General features: G+C 34.0%; 1 protein-coding gene across 1 annotated transcript in view; it reads right to left on the bottom strand.

Moving 5' to 3' along the window:
• Window positions 1-1742: 1742 nt before the first annotated feature.
• The window catches only part of LOC139707862 (kanadaptin-like), a 39537-nt gene continuing 23135 nt past the window's right edge, over window positions 1743-18144 (bottom strand). Inside the window, 3 exon segments of the mRNA XM_071619776.1 lie at window positions 1743-2250; window positions 2253-3977; window positions 3980-4047. Coding sequence (XP_071475877.1) covers window positions 1868-2250; window positions 2253-3977; window positions 3980-4047 — 2176 coding nt within the window. The 3' untranslated portion in view covers window positions 1743-1867.

Genomic DNA, 18144 nt, shown 5'->3' on the forward strand with positions numbered 1-18144 from the left:
TAAAGTCCTGTACTAAATCCACCTCCATCATCTCATCCAATCCTTAAGTACATTTGAGGTTCTAGGAGCAGGAAGCTTTGCTAGACTTGCTTGAGATAACAAAATTGAGACTCAGAGAATTTAGTCCTATTCCCAGTCTCTATTTAGTAAAAGGCAGCTAAGAAACATGTGTAGGTCATTTAAATCAAGTCCACTGCCCACAAATTACATATTTAAATTTTATTTTGGCATGTGGAATCCCACTTGCTTTCAGTGTCTGTAGACACGAAAGCATACCTACTGTTCCCAGAACCTTAGAAATCTGTCCTCCTAAAGCTGTCTATCCTCCTATAGCTCCTGGGATTCCTTAGGGTCACTGGAGGAGAGGATGTGTGTGTGTAGTAGCTCCAATCCCTGCACCTTCACTTCACCCAGAGCAGATATATTTTTACCATTCAAATATTAGGCTCACACATACAACTGTGTTTGAATAGAATTTCATATGCAAAGACCACTGATGTGGCTCAGACCTCTGTCCATTGTTTTAATCGAAATGTCATGAACACTGCCCCCAAATTCCTGACACTTCTTATATCATCAATCAGTTCTCCCTATTGGTCTGAATGAAGTCCAAAGTACGTTTCTCAGAGTACCAACACTCTCTTTTGAAAGATGAAGGACTTACTTTTAGTAGACCAGAACTTCCCCCATCTGTCATGGTAACTGGAATGGCTCATTACTTCTTCCTGCCTACTGTTGTATATACTGCGTAATGCATAATAAAAAAGCAACCAGTCTCATTCACTCTCTGGCTGGGCCACAGCATTTCTCCCCAATGTCTGCCTTAAGCCTAACCCAAATGCTCTCTACCTTGCTGCATCCCTTCACTTTCCCGCTTTCTATCTATGGAAGTAAAGTGAGGCATTAATCATGGGGAAAACGGGTGGAGTAAGACATCTTTTTACATTTCTTTGTTCCCAAGAGGAAAACACAGAGGTGAGAAAACACACATTGGGCGGAACACATTCAACTTTTCATTCCATAACAATATTTGCACCCTTCTGTAAGAGGAGGATGACTAATTGATTAGTCAGAGCCAAGATATTCAATGGGCTGAGTTTTTATCAGACTGGGGCCCGAGTATATGAGATGGTGCTCTCTATGGTTAACCTTGTCCTGATAAGTCAGGGTCTATTCTCAAATGTAGAGGGAGGATTAGGGTTGGAGGCAGTAGGAAACTTTCACTGTCAATCTAAATTTAGTTCTAAGAATGACAAGGACATCCAGAGTCAGATCCATGAAATATTCATATTTCACATCTGAGGAAGCAATATTAGTGAATTCTACACCCTAACTGCCAGACATAGCCTAATGCTTAGGAAAGCACAATTCTCCATCTTTTTTTTAAAATTGTGTTTCTGGGGATGGAACCCAAGGACTCAAGCATGCTAGACAAGCTACACCTCTAACCCACAGTCCCTAAATCTTAAATCAAACAGGCAATCAGTATTAGGGGCACTTTGACTTTTCATTTTATAATAGCATCCCTGTTTCTCACTTTACTATTTCTCAAAATATAGGGTTCCCTTCATACACACACACACACACACACACACACACACACACACACACACATATATATATATATATATATATATATATATATATATATATATATACAAAAATAAATACTTTTAAACATAAATTCCCAAATCAGGAGAACTGGATAACAAGATAAATTCAAGAAGCCAAGAGCATGGAAGAAAAAGTCAGTCACCAGATTTTACATAAGATCATCTGAACTTCTCTGGCCATTCAACTTCACATATTATTCCAAATACTCTATGTCACATAGTCCACAAGATCTTCCTCTGGGACTCTGATGTAATCAATAGCCATACTTGTCATTAAGATGAGTTCTGCCATCTCCACTTTGGCCTTCAGGTGGAACCCACACACAGTAGTCTGGGTCATCTTCGGGATATTTAGAAGAAAGTGTGGGGGGAAACTTGCCTGGACCAGGAGCTTTCTTTTTCTTCAATTCATCTCTGCTTTTCTCATATTCATTCTTTGGTGCTGATGGTTCTTTGCAGGATGAAGATGTTTCATTAATCTCTTGATAATTTTTCTTCTGTTCCATGTGGCTGATTTGAGACATATTTTCATGGTTTTTTGTTTCCTTAGAACATGTGAGATCTGTGGGAGAACTCATTTCCTGCACTGAAGTTTCTGGCTCTATCTCCTGTGGCAACCTGCTGTTTCCATTTTCTCTTCGTGCTCCCCCTTTTCTTTCTCTTCTTCTTCATCTTCTTCTTCCTCCTCCTCTTCTACTTCAGGCTCGTCCTTCATTCTCATTAGAGCCGGAGGGAGTTCTGGACGCTTGGGGGGAAATTTCCCTACTGTTCCAGTTTTTAACTTGAATTTGCTTCCTCCTTTCATAGCACCAAAGAGAGGCAGTGTAAGTTTCTTAGCTTTATTTTCTGTATCTGTAGTCTGACTTTCAGTCTTTTTTAGTTCTGGAATCTCTGCTGGCTTTACAATTTTTATTAACCCTTTAAGCCTCTGTTGTTCTTTCCTCAGTTCGAAAGTTCTGAGATGAAGTTTCTACCTGGACACACCATCTAATGCACTCCCTGATTTCATTTCTGACATGAATGCATCTAAAGAATCCTGAGGTGGGGACTCTGACAGAGCTTTGCTTGAGGACTTGAGCCTCTCAGAAATTTCAGAGAGTTCCCTTTCAGCATCATTTAACTTTGCAACCAGTGATTCAAAGGTCTCTGGCTTCTCATCAATCTTCCCAGCCTTCTTCATTCGGTTAAGATGCTTCTTCTCCACAAGGCCAGTGTGATCAAGGAATGTGTCATCATCACTATCATAAAAATATTCATCTTCCCAGTTCTTGGCTTTCCTTTTCCGAGATACTGCTTCCTGCCGCAGCAATCCCAAAGTATCAAGGATCCGGCAAGCTTCCAGTGAGCACTGAATCATTGCTTCTTTTTTCTTTCCTGAGTGAATGGCCTCAGCCACCAGCTGTTTCCCAGTTGAATCATCCACAGGTAATCTCACCCTGCAGAGCCAAGTGCTATGTCCCTGTTCATCAAATTCATATTCTAGTTCTTCTCCTTCTCGGTCAAAGAAACCTTGGAGAGCCTTTTTTGGGTCTTTTATATAAAAGGCTTCCCTTTCCTGCTGAAACTCTAAGACAATGGGATTCTCTTCTGCATCATCCTCTACAGCATCTTCTCCCATTCCCCAGGTACAACCCATATCATCATCTTGGTTACTAGTATTCCTCTTCCTTTCAGTGTTATCCATTTCCTCTTCTTCATCTGAATCTTCTCCTAGCATCTTCTTCTCCAACAACATCTGTTGCTGCTTGCGCAGTTCCTTCAACTGTGTTACTGTTAACTCGTATTCTGCTTCTCGGTCTTCTTCTGGTCCCTGCAGGATAAAGAGCCGGGTGCTACCACCAAAGCGGAAAACGTGCCCGACATGGACTCCACAATAGGTGCGGGGAGGGATTTGAGTTTTGTTGAGGAACGTGCCATGGGTACTTCCCAGGTCGTAGAGGTAGAAGCCCTGCTCGTGGCCGTCGCATTCTCCGTCCGGGTCGGACGCCCTGTGTTGGAGCACCGCGTGGTACCGAGACACCGAAGGGTGCTCCAGGCACATGTCACAGCTAGACAGCCTCCCCAAAAGGTAGCAACTTGTCCCTTTTAAGCTACGGGTGCCCAGGATGGTGCCGCCCTTCAGGGTCTCTAGGCTATAGGGGGCCGTGGCTGGGCTGCCCCACGGCGGCTCTCGGTACCGCGGAGCTCGAGCCGGGCCACCAGGGTAGGAAACCGCGGTGGGGGGACGCAGCTGCTCTTCCTGGACACTCCTAGTCTCTCCACTTCTAGTCTCTCCGCTGTCCCGCCGAGGCGGAACATCGGGCTCCATAGAGTCAGAGTCCCGCGGCTCCGTGGGCCATTCCTTCTTCACCTCCTCAGGGTTTGCGGAGCCTTACTCCGCACTGCTGGGGTCGCCGGCAGGGCTGGCTTCTTAAAGTCGCCACTCAGTTCTGGCCTTTATTTGATAATTTATAAAGGAGAGTTGAGAATGATTCTTGCTCGTGTTTCCCCTCCTTAGAAACTGAACCAGAACTGTTCTTGGTCCTGAAAAGGGAGGACCATAACCAATCATATATATATATATATATAAAGTTAATTGATTGTATATTCTCTTCTAAGAACTCTCTGTTCAGATCCTTGGCCCATTTCTTGATTGGGTTATTATTATTATTATTATTATTATTATTATTATTATTATTATCATCATCATCATAAACATCACAATTATTATTATTTGTTTAGTTTTTTTGAGTTCTTTATGTACCTTAGAGATCAGTGCTCTATCTGATATGTGCGGGGTAAAATATGCCTCCTAAAATGTAGGCTCTGTCTTCACCTTACAGATTGTTTCTTTTGCTGAGAATAAACTTTTTAGTTTGATTCTATCCCATTTATTGATTATTTGTTTTAATTCTTGTGCTTTCAGTGTCTTATTAAAGAAATTGGGGCCTAATCCCACATGATGAAGATTAGAGCCTGTATTTTATTCCATTGGACACAGAGTATCTGGTTTAATTCCAAGATCTTGATACACTTGGAGTTGAGTTTTGTGCATGGTGAGAGATAGTGTTTTGTTGAAGAGGCTATCTTTTCTCCAGTGCATGTTTTGACACCTTTGTCTAATATATAATAATTATAGTTTTGATAGTTGATGAGCAAAGTAGATGGAAAGTAGATGGAAAGCCATCTTCTAAGGTGTTTTTTGATTCTGTTCTTTAGGTTTCTGTAGTTTTCCTTGTATAGACCTTTCACGTCTTTCATTAAGTTGATTCCAAAATATCTTTTTTTTTTGAAGTTATTGTAAATGTGGTAGTTTTCTTCATTTCTTTCTCAGTAGAGTTTTCACTGATATACAGAAATGCCTTTGCTTTACGGGTGTTGATTTTATATCTTGCTACTTTGCTAAATTTATTTACTAGTTCTAGAAGTTTTCTGGTGGAGTTTTTTGAGTCTTCTAGGTATATAATCATATCTGCCATTTGAAGGTAAATGGATAGCATTGGAGAAGATAATGCTAAGTGATGTTATCCAATTCCAATAAAACAAAAAATGCCAAATATAAGGAGGCTGACTCATAATGGGGTAGGGAGGGGGAGCATGAGAGAAATCCATGGATTCTCAATAAAGAAGAGGGGTGGGAGGAAAACAAAGGGGGCAGGGGATTATCAAGAATGGTGGAATGTGATAGAGACCATCATCAAAAGTACATGCACAAATACACAAATTTGTATCGCCATACTTTATATACAACGAGAAATATGAAAAATTGTGTTCTCTACATGAAATAAGAATTGTAATGCTTCTGCTGTCATTTCTTTAAAAAAATTGATAGAAATATGAAAAAAATTGTTCATAAATTATATACATTATATATATATATATATATATATATATATATATATATATATGTAAATCTAGGGAAAGGCAAGTCTCTTTCCTGAATTTTCAAAAATCAATTAATTTATTAATTTGTTCTAACTTGCTAATAGAGCAGAATGCATTTCACTTCGTAGCACACAAATGGAACACAAGATTTTATTTATCTTGTTGTTCAGAAAGTATAGTTACAAAACCCATGTAACTCTACTTTGTGTACAACAAGATTTTCATCTCATTCCACCATCTTACCTACCTCTATAACATCTCCCATCACCTCCCTCCCCTTTGTCTTATTCAAAGTTTCTTCATTTCTTCCATGCTACCTCCCACTTCCCTCATTGTGGATCACCATCCACTTAGCAGAGAAAACATTATTGTCTTTGGTTTACGAGGATTGGATTACTTGCTTTAACATGATATTCTCTAACTCCATGCATTTACTTCCCAATTCCATAATTTTATTCTCTTTTAATGCTCAGTAATATTCCACTGTGTAAATAGACCATATTTTTTTATCCATTCATCTAGGGAAGAGCATATAGATTGGTTCTATAGTTTACCTTTTGTGAATTGTTTTGCTATGAACATTGATGTGGATATGCCTCTGTATTATGCTGTTTTTAGCTATTGTTGGTCTAAACTGAGGAGTGGGATAGCTGGGTAAATTTTGGTTTCTTTCCAAGTTTTCTAGGGAATCTCCTTATTCTTTTCCAGATTGGTGTCACCAATTTAGAGTCCTACCAACAGTGTAACAGTGGGCCTTTTTCCTCATATCCTCACCAACATATATTTTTGCTTGTATTTTTAATAATTGCAATTCTGATTTGAATAAGATTACATTTTGGAGTAGTTTTGATTTGCAATTCGTTAATTGCTAGAGATGTTGAACATTTTTTATTTATTGATTGATTGTTTATATTCTAAGAAGTGTGTCTCTTCAGTTCCTTAGCCCATTTCATTTAAGGATAGGGAAATTTGTTTTCTGTTATTAAGTTTTTTAACTTCTTTATATATCCTGGAAATTAGGTTTCTATTTGATGTGCATGTGGTAAAAATTTGCTCCTATTCTCTGGTATCACTTTTTGCCTCACTGAGTGTTTCCTTTGCTGAGAAAAATCTTTTCAGTTTGAATTCATCTCATCTAGTGATTCTTGTTTCTATTTCTTGTGCTTTAGTACTATTCTTAAAGAAGCAAAATTTCAAATCCCCTACTTGGGATTACAGTAAGACATTATGATAGCAACACGATTCATCTTCATTTCAAGCCCACTTTCTTAAGGGGCTTTCATCCTAGGAAGAAAAAGAAAATGTTATAGACAGGCCACTGGGTCTAAGGCCACGACATAAAATAAGGAATATACCATTAATCAATTTAAATAATATACTCAAAACTTTGGATCTGTGGAAAAACATATATTATTATTATTATTATTATTATTACACACACACACACACACACACACATACACACACACACCATACACTTTCTGGTTAAATCTCCTTGCCCTCACTCAGGGCAGTTTCTCTCTAGTTTTTATATGTCAAAAGAAATATTGGTTAAAAAAAATAAATGTATCTTTCACCTGTAGCATAAAAGAAGTGATCATGTCCTTCATCTTCCTGAACTCAGGACAAGCATAACTCTCAAATATGGTTCTGTGAACTGAGATTTTCTGGAGTCTTGACATGGTTTTGAGGGTGCTGTTCCAAAATTACATATACTTTATTAGTAATATTTTAAATTCACAATGGTAATTTTCACATAGTGGAAATTATGGGTTATACTATAAAATTCAATTTTTACTATTTTTATATGAATTCTAAAAAATAATTATCTTTCCACCTCATATAATTTTAATGTTCACTCTGTTTCCATACAAGAGAAGTTAACTGAAATTTTACAAGATTTTCACTGTATTATTTCCATCAATAAATAATATATTTACATATATAATCTTCAAATTCAAAAGGCCTCATATGGAAGTTTAAATGCAAATGCTTGTCTGGGTTGGCTGGATTTTACTTCTCCAAGGATACCTTGCCTTAATTTCGCTGCAGCCTGAGGATCTGGATTTCAATTCCCAGAGCCTCAAAAGAAAAATAAATAAATAAATAAATGTACAGACAAGACCCTACAATTAGACATCATTTATTTCTGGATTTGAGGTTATCTCCTGACTCTCAAAAAAACTCACTAGGCTCAGATTGAGCATATGAAGACATAAGTTGTGTCTAATCGGGACCCCTTATATAAGCATTGACCAATGTACACATATTCAGTAAAGAGAAGCAAGTTGGGACCATCTGGTGTGAAGTCTGCCAGAGTGGGTATCCATTTCTAGGCTTTCTCACTTATGTTCAGTGAACCTTATTTTTTCTCCTGTATACGTACTTTGTGATTTATAGAGAGGACATGTGGTTCCTAAAAATACAGTAAATGATGAGTGTGCAGTGAAATCCTGAGACTGGATGGTGAGTCTGGTTGAAACTGGCTGCACTAACTATGGTGGGAACTGGCTATGGTTGACTAGAATCCCTGGTGTAATCTTTAGTTTCTGCAATCCTGTGTCTTCTCCTGAGAAAGGTCAGCCATGAATTTCCACTGGCCAGTCAACTGGACCATATATTAACAGTAGACACTGGAAGTTCTATAGTATCCTATAGAATATCTTCAGCCCCTACCTTAAATTCTATGTGAGAACATTTGTGGCAATATTTCCGAATCTTCTCACATTGTGTTGTGGATTCTGGAGTGAGGAGATCATCCCAATAACAACTCCATGTATTTTTTCCTCTAGGAGTGGGGTGAGATACTCTATAGATATCTCAGTTTTTCTTTCTTCCTTAATTCATTCTCCTTTTTTTTTGGAGATTGTGGTATTGTGGATTGAGCCAGAGGTACTGTACCACTTAGCTACATACCTGGTACTTTTAATTTTTTTTTTATCTTCAAACAGTTGCTGAGTGTGATTTTAAATTTATGCTCCAGTATTTTGAGTTGTATTTATACATAAAATTTTAGCTTCCTGTTCAATGACAACTTCCCACTTTCCCAGTATTATCAGTTACTTTTTTGCAGTACTATCAGTTTCTTTACCCATATTACATTTCAAATGAACATGGTATTTTCAATTGTTATACCAAAAACTGGATGAGATTTTAAAGTATTTTTTCTCTCTGGGTGCAATGATTCATGCATATTAATTCCAGAGACTCAAGTGGCTAAGTCAGTAAGATTGCAATTTCCAGGTAAACATCAGGAACTTAGGTAGACTAATTAGACAATTAGAAAAAACTGTCTCAAAATTTGAAAACATGGCTGGGTATGTAGCCCAGAATTAACATGCTGCTGTTTCAAATCCCCAGTACCATAGAAAAATATCAAAAGCAAAATTTTTTTTGTTGTTGTTTATGAGCATTTTACATGATTGAAAAGTAAAGAAGAATCACTTGATATTGGAAAACTCATGTGTTTCTATTCTTCCTTTGTGTCTCCAAAGGGAGACAACCTGTCAGAGTGTCTTTATGCTCAGATTTCCTTTTGTGGAATGTATATGAGAGCATTCTCATTCCCTACTCTGGTATTCTCCTGGAACTGTGTTTCAGAACTATGTAATATGAGGATCCCTCAGCTGGCACATCTAATGCCTCTCATAAGTCCAGACCAGTACTTGGGGCTTTTCTTGTTCAAGAGCAATATAAATGTAGAGAGCTTAGTTTCTCAAATAAATAACTGAGAGAACTCTCAACTTCCATTTTTTAAAAATGTCTTCACTAATTTTATAGTCTAGCACAGTGTTTCTTTCTTCCATATTCATATAATTGAAGTACTACTTACTATTCCACTTTTTGAGAGTAGCCATTCTAACAGCTGTGCTCATACAGAAGATCTTATAGTTGGATGGTGCACTAAAATTCTGATGCAAGCTTTTTAGATTCCAGGGTGCCTTATGCTCACTGGAAAAAAAAATTGATGTGCACCTATTTTAGAAATAACGAGGGATCTGTGATTGTAACCATTTTTTCTGCACTAATATTTGAGATTTTAGCCCATTGCAATGTTTTCACACAAATGTGAGAACACTCCTTTTTGATCTAGGTAGATTTGCACCTCCACAGTTACCAGTGCTTTCAATGTTTGAGGTTTCAGATGTAGTCCATTGAATGGAAAAAGTTAATATTGGGACAAATTACTTACAGAAAGAATTGGTTAGGTCTGGTGTTATTAGTAAAGTGAGCTGGGTGAGAGACATCAGGAAGTGCTGAACTGCCACTTTGGCTTTCAGTGGTGGTCTGTATTTCCCTGTTAATTTTTTGGTACTGTCTAGATATAGTTCAACTGTCAGCAACAGCTATTTGCATTTTTAGAGAATGTTGGCAAATCCCTCTAAGGAATTAAGGGATTACCTTAAGATTTAACATCTCTTCCACTCTGGCCTAATGGAATAAAGCCCATAGATCTTGCATGGCCATAGAAAACCACTTATTTTTCCCCCTGGAGTAAATACTCATGTATATCTTATTCCTTCCTCTGTGTGTACAGATAAATTAGCATTTAAACTACAGGCAATTTAGAGTTAAATAATATATTTCAAATGCAAACCAATCTTCCTTTATTTATATTAACACTGTATTTGGGCATTTTGTTCCAGTAATTTTGCATGTTGCTCAAATCAGAAAAATCTTCAAGTGCATTCTACTTATCTCATCTTGGTCGATATTTTTTTTTCAGTTTTCCAATTTGTGTGCCTCTAATTCCTTTACAGTTTTTAGAAGGACTCAAAACAGGAGTATATATTTATTTGGTGTATCCATAAATGGAGGTAGGCTTATATTCTGCTTTTATTTATTTTTATTTTATTTTTTAAAATTATCTCTCTTTATATCTGCTCTTTGGTGGATGCTTGTGTATAATTCCAGTGTCACACACATTCTGCACACAAGTCGCTTTTTTAATCTATACCTTTTATTCTAACATCTACCTTGAAGTTGGATTGTAGCATTCATTAACATTAAATATTTTATTGATATGTTTTGATTTATATACTTATAATAATGAACAATAAAAAGATATTTGCATACATATGAACTGCCCTATGTAGTTTTCTGTATTGTGATTTTTTTTTTATCTTAAAATTACTACACTGTTTTAGTATTATAACATGTATTAGTGTCAGGTAATGATCACTAGTACATTTGTTCTTACATGTGAGAGAGTACTTGTCTAATTTTATATACATTCATCTTTCCAGGAAAATTTTAGAAGTTTTTGCTTTGATTTCTTCTTTCACAAAAAGCAAAGAATGGTAAAATTATGACCAGTTATTATTAAAGTGTACCTTGGGAAAAATGATCATTTTTATAATAGTTCTATCCTTTGTAAATATGTTGAATATTTTCTGTATTTTTATTTTTATTTTCTCAAATACTGCATATGAAATGCAACATTCATGTGACATCAGCATAAAACATACATGGTATTTTATAGTATTTGTCAAACTGGATATAATACATCAACAAAAATTCTAGCTCCTAGAATTTACATTTTACAAAATTTAATAATTATTTCTTCCTCTTTAGCCATGCCCCTTGGTTTCAACTCTGGAAGAATGTGGATGTACTCTCATGAAAAGTTGCTGTAATTTTAGTCTCTGTTTCCTCTGTGGGTGTATCATATGCATATGATTACAAAACAGTTTCTACAAATGGATAATAAAGGTTAAATTATTATTTTCCTTTTTTGTGAATGCATTTATTCCACATATTCATCAATACTATTTAATTCATCTATATGATGTGATTTTATTCAATGTTACCTAATTTCTAAAGATTTTGAGTTTTTATGATAATTGAAAAGTTAGATATATCCTTTTTAAAGTGACTCTTCAAGAATTTTTTTTCTTATGCATTCTGTTGTATTTCTTCTTCATATAAGTGTTTGATTATATGTGAGGAAATTAGGGCTTATTTTTAACTTGTCAGTTTTGCAGCTTTTAATGTAATCATTTGATGAACAGATTTTTTTGTATTAATATTTTGTAATTCATAAGTTTAAGTCTATTATATTGTATAATTTTGAAAACAAACAAACCTATTTTTTTTTTCTTTTGTGATATTAGGGATTCAACCAAAGTGTCTTAATGCTGAGCATATTCTCAGCTCTGTTTTAAATTTTATTTCCAGATGGGGTTTGCTCAATTTCTTCAGTTGGCCTTAAATTTTGAACTTCATGCCTTAGACTCCAGAATAGTAGATATTTCAGGTGTGCACCATCATATGAACCCTACCTTTTGTATGTAAACTTTTGAGCTTTGTACTTTCTTATATATTTCAGTATTATTTAGTAATAACTTATATTCAGCATTTAATGTGTCAAAATATGTTGTTATGTTTTATGAGTGAAGGGATAAAATAACATTTTATTATCACACTCTTTTCCCAATATCTTGGCGTGTTTTAAGAGTTTTGTTGTTGGTGTTTTCTGTAGTTCCACCATTTATTTTATTATGAGGTTTACCCTGATTGATTTTACTTCATAACATCAATCATGTGGCATCATGGTATTTTGGTCAGCAGTAGACTTTATGTACAACCATGGATCTAGCAAATATCTTAGCCATGTACTAGTCTATACCATCTAGATTCTATCATTGCACCCAGAGTATTGGAAAATTGCAGAAGATTCTTAGGATAAATTTTCCAGAGTGTATTTCCATAAAGTGAGAAATCATTATATATGCCTATATTTGCAATTATATACTGTATAATTGATATAATTTTTATTCATTGAATTTTCAAATTTGCTAGTGCTTTTTTAATTGTATTTGCTTTTTAAAAAATTTGTACTGAAGATTGAACCCAGGGGTGCTTAACAATAAAGCCACATCCTCAGTCGTTTTATATATATATATATATATATATATATATATATATATATATATATATATATATATATATATATTATTTAGAGACAGAGTATTACTGAGTTGCTAAGTGCCTCCCTAAGTTGCTCAGTACAATATATATATATAAGACAATATTATATATAATATTGTCTTAGAATTTATGATCCTTTTTTCTTATCCTCCTCAGTCACTGGAACTACAGTTGTCCATCACTAGACTGGGCTCATTTGCTTTTTAAAAGCACCAACATTGATACTGGTAACTCTGTGTTATCTTTATCTTTAATAGCTTCTAATTTTGCTCTTTTGCTTAAGACTTTCTTTACTTTTAGTTTTTGAATTTTACTTTTTATTGGGATGTACGATTTGATAATAAATTCTAGTCATTTTATGGCTTAATAATTTTTTTGTATGTTTTATTTTCACCTCAGGTATAGATGAATTCCAATTTTTCCAGCTGTATAGAGGTCTAAGTGAAACATAATAACCTGTATGGATATTGTTAAAGAAATGGAACCACAATTTTACCCAGTTTTTGACTGCACTGTATATGCACAAAGGACATAAAATCAGCACACTACATTGACACAGCCACATTAACATTTATAGCAGCACAATTCACAATAGCTAAGCTATAAAACCAACCATTCAATGATGAATGGGTCCATTCAATGATGACAGGATAAAAAATATTGCTTATGTACACAATAAACTATGAATTGGCCATAAAGAAGAATGACTTTATGACATTTGCCAGGAAATGGATGAATCTGGAGATTTTATGCTAAGTAAAACAAACCATTTCTTTAAAACCAAATATTGAAAGTTATTGCTGATATGTGAAATCTAAATCTTATAAAGTGGGGAAGGGTAAGAAAAGAAGATCAGTAGATTGCACAATGGTAAACAAAAATAAATAAGTAAATAAATAAATAAATAAATAAATAAATAAATAAATAAAAGGGACAAGGATAGAAATATTATATATCTGTAAGTGAATCCTACCATTGTAGCCACCAACAAGTACAGGATTTTAATTAGGATAAGATATATCCCATGCTTGCATAATACCATAAAAATCAATTTACTGTCAGGTAGAACTAGAAAGAACCAATAAAAAAAACAAACAAATTATATTTGTTTGAAGATATATATATATATATCTTCAAACAAATATAATTTGTTTCTATATATATTCTATATATATTCTATTATAAATATCATACAATATACACATCGATCAAAGTTTGTGTATATATATATATATATAATTTTGTATGTTAAAAATGTTAAAATTATAAAAAGGAAAAATTCAAACAGGATTGTTGTTGCTATTTTTCATATTAATAACATACATAAAAACCATAAAATATTCGAACTTAAATAAACTATTAAATATTTCCATTAAGTGCTCTGCCTACCTTGTTGCATTTCAAAATTTCTCTTACTAGAGATCTCACTACACATTCAGAATAGTCAGCTCTATCAGAGAAATAACATATAAGATTCTACACATTAGTAAATTTCTGATTAGTGGTTGTACAATTAAAATTTGAAAATTCCCGTTCTTAATTACCATGATTTTCTCATCTGAAAATATGTATAATTTAGATCAAGAAATAAAAAATTACAAAATATATATTTTTGTGATAATGCCTGAGTTTTATATTGTGTTTCATAAATGTGGATTATGTATACTTTTTTGAACTTAAATTACTTTTTCTGCAGAAGTAAATAATAGTATAATTGTGTTCCAAAAAACTACCTACATGATAGTCTACTAACTCTAATTTCAACTGTATTTACATTACAGACTGTGCAAATATTCCTGTGGTCAATATGTTATTTATTTACCTATTCTTATTTTAGGAACTGTTAACATTTATGGATATAGCCATTGATTTTACTGAAGAGGAGTGGGAATGCCTTCATCCTGCTCAGAAAAATTTATATAGAGATGTGATGCTAGAGAACTATAGAAACTTGGCTTTCCTGGGTAAGTTTAACTTCCCTTTAAAATTATTAATTACTAATTATTATTTAATTTACTTCTGTTGCAAAGTATCTTCTGGGAACTTCTCTATAAAAATGAGTTTCAGATTTGTGTTTCAAAAAAAAGGGCATTTTTAGTACAGATATTTTACTCTCTCTCTCTCTCTCTCTGTATATATGTGTGTATATATATATATATATATATATATATATATATATATATATATATATATAATTTTACTTTTTAATCTGTCTCTTTCTTTGTGTGTTGCACATCCTTCACTTTAGATAAGTAGTACTTAGTATAATTTAGTGATGTAAACTATTGTAGACTACACATAGCAGCGGGCACAGTTGAGTCATTCAAATGTCAAGAAGAAAACCAAACTAAAAAATGTTGAAAGAGTAGTCACCCAGCAGAAGAAATTTTCAGAAGCTTAGGTTTATTTATTTTGATTGTAATCATTGAACACATACTGCCCTATATTTATCACATTTTCAAATTCCTTGTTGTTCTCTGTTTTCTTCTTTAGTGATGTCCCAGTTTATTCAGATTAACCATCAAAACTTTGATTTTGTTGTGAGGGCCAGCATGATCTGTTTAAAATCTTCTTGTGAGGAAACTTTAAAGGAGCAAACAGAAGAGAGAAACGCACACACAGTGAAAAGGAAAAAAGAAAAAAAAAAAACTGGCCACCCCTCTTAACAGCTACACATATAATCCCCCAGAATTACATAGCTTCTGATACCATGACTACATTCTAACCCAGTGTTTCTTTAACCCCATGTGCTAGCTAACCAAGATTAGGTACAATTAATACAAATATAGAGCCCCTTCTCCCTAAGGACATTACCACAGAAACTAGATAGTACACCTGTAGAGTTGTCTTAATATCTTCAGGGAGAAACTGCTGGGCATTACAATTGTGGGACGCAGGGTGCCAGTTACAATCACCCCCACACTTTCCTGTCTATTCCAAGATCAGAATACCTAATACCTCCCTCTTTTTTAAGGCCTTTTGAATAAATAATATTACTTATCTCCTTAATGCTGGTGGGGGCAAAAAATAGGGCAGACATAGACAACAGCAAGTTCCAACATCAGTAAACATCCACCTATGAATATTTTTGACCCAGATGAAATTGAGTAAACATGAAGTTAACCAATCCAACAAGTCCAAAATCCATCATCTTGTTGAACCCTATGAATGATATCTTTAAGGTAATCTAAGCTTTTTGAAATAAAATTACTATTATAACTTTAATTGAAGGAACTCATGGTATTAAACTTCTGATATTCTTTATGATGTAACAATAACAGACAATCAATTGCAGCATAATTGTCAAGTATGGCATGACAATGTTGTTTTTGTTCTTCATTAAGCATATTTACATCCATGGAGGCATGACTAGTACTGTTTATGATAGCATAGGGGAGTTTCATAGTAGTTTTTTAAGCCCATAGAGCTAGTCCAGGTAAACTCAGCAAGGAGAATGTCAAAGCGTTAAATTCTGCCTTAGACAGAAGCTTCACTGAATCATCACAGTTTTTATCAAAAGGAATAGATCTTTTATGAATAAATTACACAGGATTTTGACCTATTAAATACTATGTGGATGGTAAGGACACATTATTCTGCTAAGACAACAATGAATACCATGAGATATTTTTGCAGGTGTATAACAATTTTATGCAAGTGAGTCAAGATATTGTAATGGGTTCTTGAAGTCCAGGATCTGGCAGTACTGAATTTCCCAGAGCTGGTGTACAAAAACAGAGCAAAATTGTTGTTAAGACCAAAGCATTTACAGAGTTTTGTGTGAGTTTAGCAATCAAAGCAGTAACAAAGTTATCTAGAGTACATTCTAACCCCATTTTAGCCAACACCTGTTGAGCTGAGGCTGTTGATGGTTTTATATCTCAACAAGTAACTAGAATTTAAGTATTGTGGGGTCCTCTTTTAATGTTTCTCCTCTTTTGAAGATGAACTCTTATCTTCCAGGGTTAAATGAAACTTAGAAATCAGCTTGTGAAGTCACTGATGTACATTTGTAATTGCTATTTTTCAAGCATGAAGCTAGATTCCAAACAGGACATGTTAGCATAAGTGTAGCAGTCTATGCTTTTCCCCATGTGAGCAAAACCATAGGAGCTTGTCATGCTGGTCAGGTGGAACCTCATATATTACATAATTTTATTCGTAATGGCTGTTTGAGAATAAAATGTCTATTCAATGCAGATGGCCAATTTTGAGTATTAACTTTATGTTGTATATTGAGCACATTAACTGTAAATAATACAATATTTAATGCATATTAATATAATAGAGGCTAGATCTTTGTTTGTTTCTGTTTTAAAAGGCAAGTATTAGGATACAATTTGTGCACTCAACAAAAGCTCATCCAAAAAATTATGAGAAATTTCATGATTTAAAACTATATCTCACTGATTAAAAATTGTGCAAAAGGATGAGATGTAAAGGCAGGAGCATTATCCATATTTAAACAAATAGGGCCTCTAGGAGCAGATCATGCTTGGTTTCTTTCCATGCTCTCTGATGGAACTGACTTGATATTTTCTTTTTTAGATTCATTTCTGTTATTAAATTTTTTCTTTTGTTTTGTGTTTTGCAATAATGCATTAGTAATCATAAATATTTTGAAGTGAATAAATCATTATACTTCTACTTTGTAATTTTTAAATATTTTTTATTTTGATTCGTGATTTAATTTCTGGATCATTGTTATTTTATTGTGGCATGCTTGGATTCTTTACACTATATATATATATATATATATATATATATATATATATATATATATATATATCCCACTTCTCTTTATATATCCTATAGATTTTTAATTTTTACAGTATTTTACAAGTTGCTTAGACTTGTCTTAAACTTGGTACTGCTTGATAAGCCTCTACCATATTTGTTGAATTTCAGATTTGCACACTAGGAATGCCCCTCTCATTTTTCGTAAAGAATTATTCACATAAACATTGTGCTCATTGATGTTAATATTTTTCAATTTCAGTCTCTAAACTTTTTTTAAATAGTTATTTAGTGTTCTTTGAGTAATTCATAACTGTCAGTATCCTAATGTTAAATTCTTAATGTTTTATTTTTGTTTTTATGTCTCTTGGATTTAGCCATGCTTCTCTATGTTTATATTTGCTGTACTATTTTTCATTTGTTCATTAAAGGAGCCATCAGTAGATTATATACTCCATTTTTGGGAAAAAAAGTATGAAAACTTTTAAATAAATAAAAATAGGCAAGAACAGTGCTGCATCTTTGTAATATTTGCTAATTGGGAGGTCATGCAAAAGTACGTCTTGTATGAGAGAAGTCACAGATATTTAGAAAGAGCATGGCTCAAACAATTTTAAAAAGACTTGTGTTGTAGTTTGTGATATAGAATTTTTTGGGTAATCTCAAGCATTACACATGAAACATTAAAAGTTGGATGACATAAAGATCCAGAATTGCCAGTACTAAGTATGTATCCATGAACAATTAAATCAGAAAATTGAAGAGATACCCCTGCTTTTGTGTTTAGTGCCAACATTTTTCTCAGTATTAAAGCTAGGGACTCAATGTGTGTGCCCATCAATGTCAAATGTTTAAAAATATGTACTTATATACTATTATTATTTAGTTATAAAACATTTTGTCTCTTAAAGTGTTATAAGAAATATATGAAGGACTTTGAATTATTAAGTTGTAGGAGCATTTGATTCACACGTGGAAGTCAGAAATTTAGTGAGCAAAA

The sequence above is a fragment of the Marmota flaviventris genome, chromosome 12 (genome assembly GCF_047511675.1).
Source record: "Marmota flaviventris isolate mMarFla1 chromosome 12, mMarFla1.hap1, whole genome shotgun sequence".
Taxonomy (NCBI): Eukaryota; Metazoa; Chordata; class Mammalia; order Rodentia; family Sciuridae; genus Marmota; species Marmota flaviventris.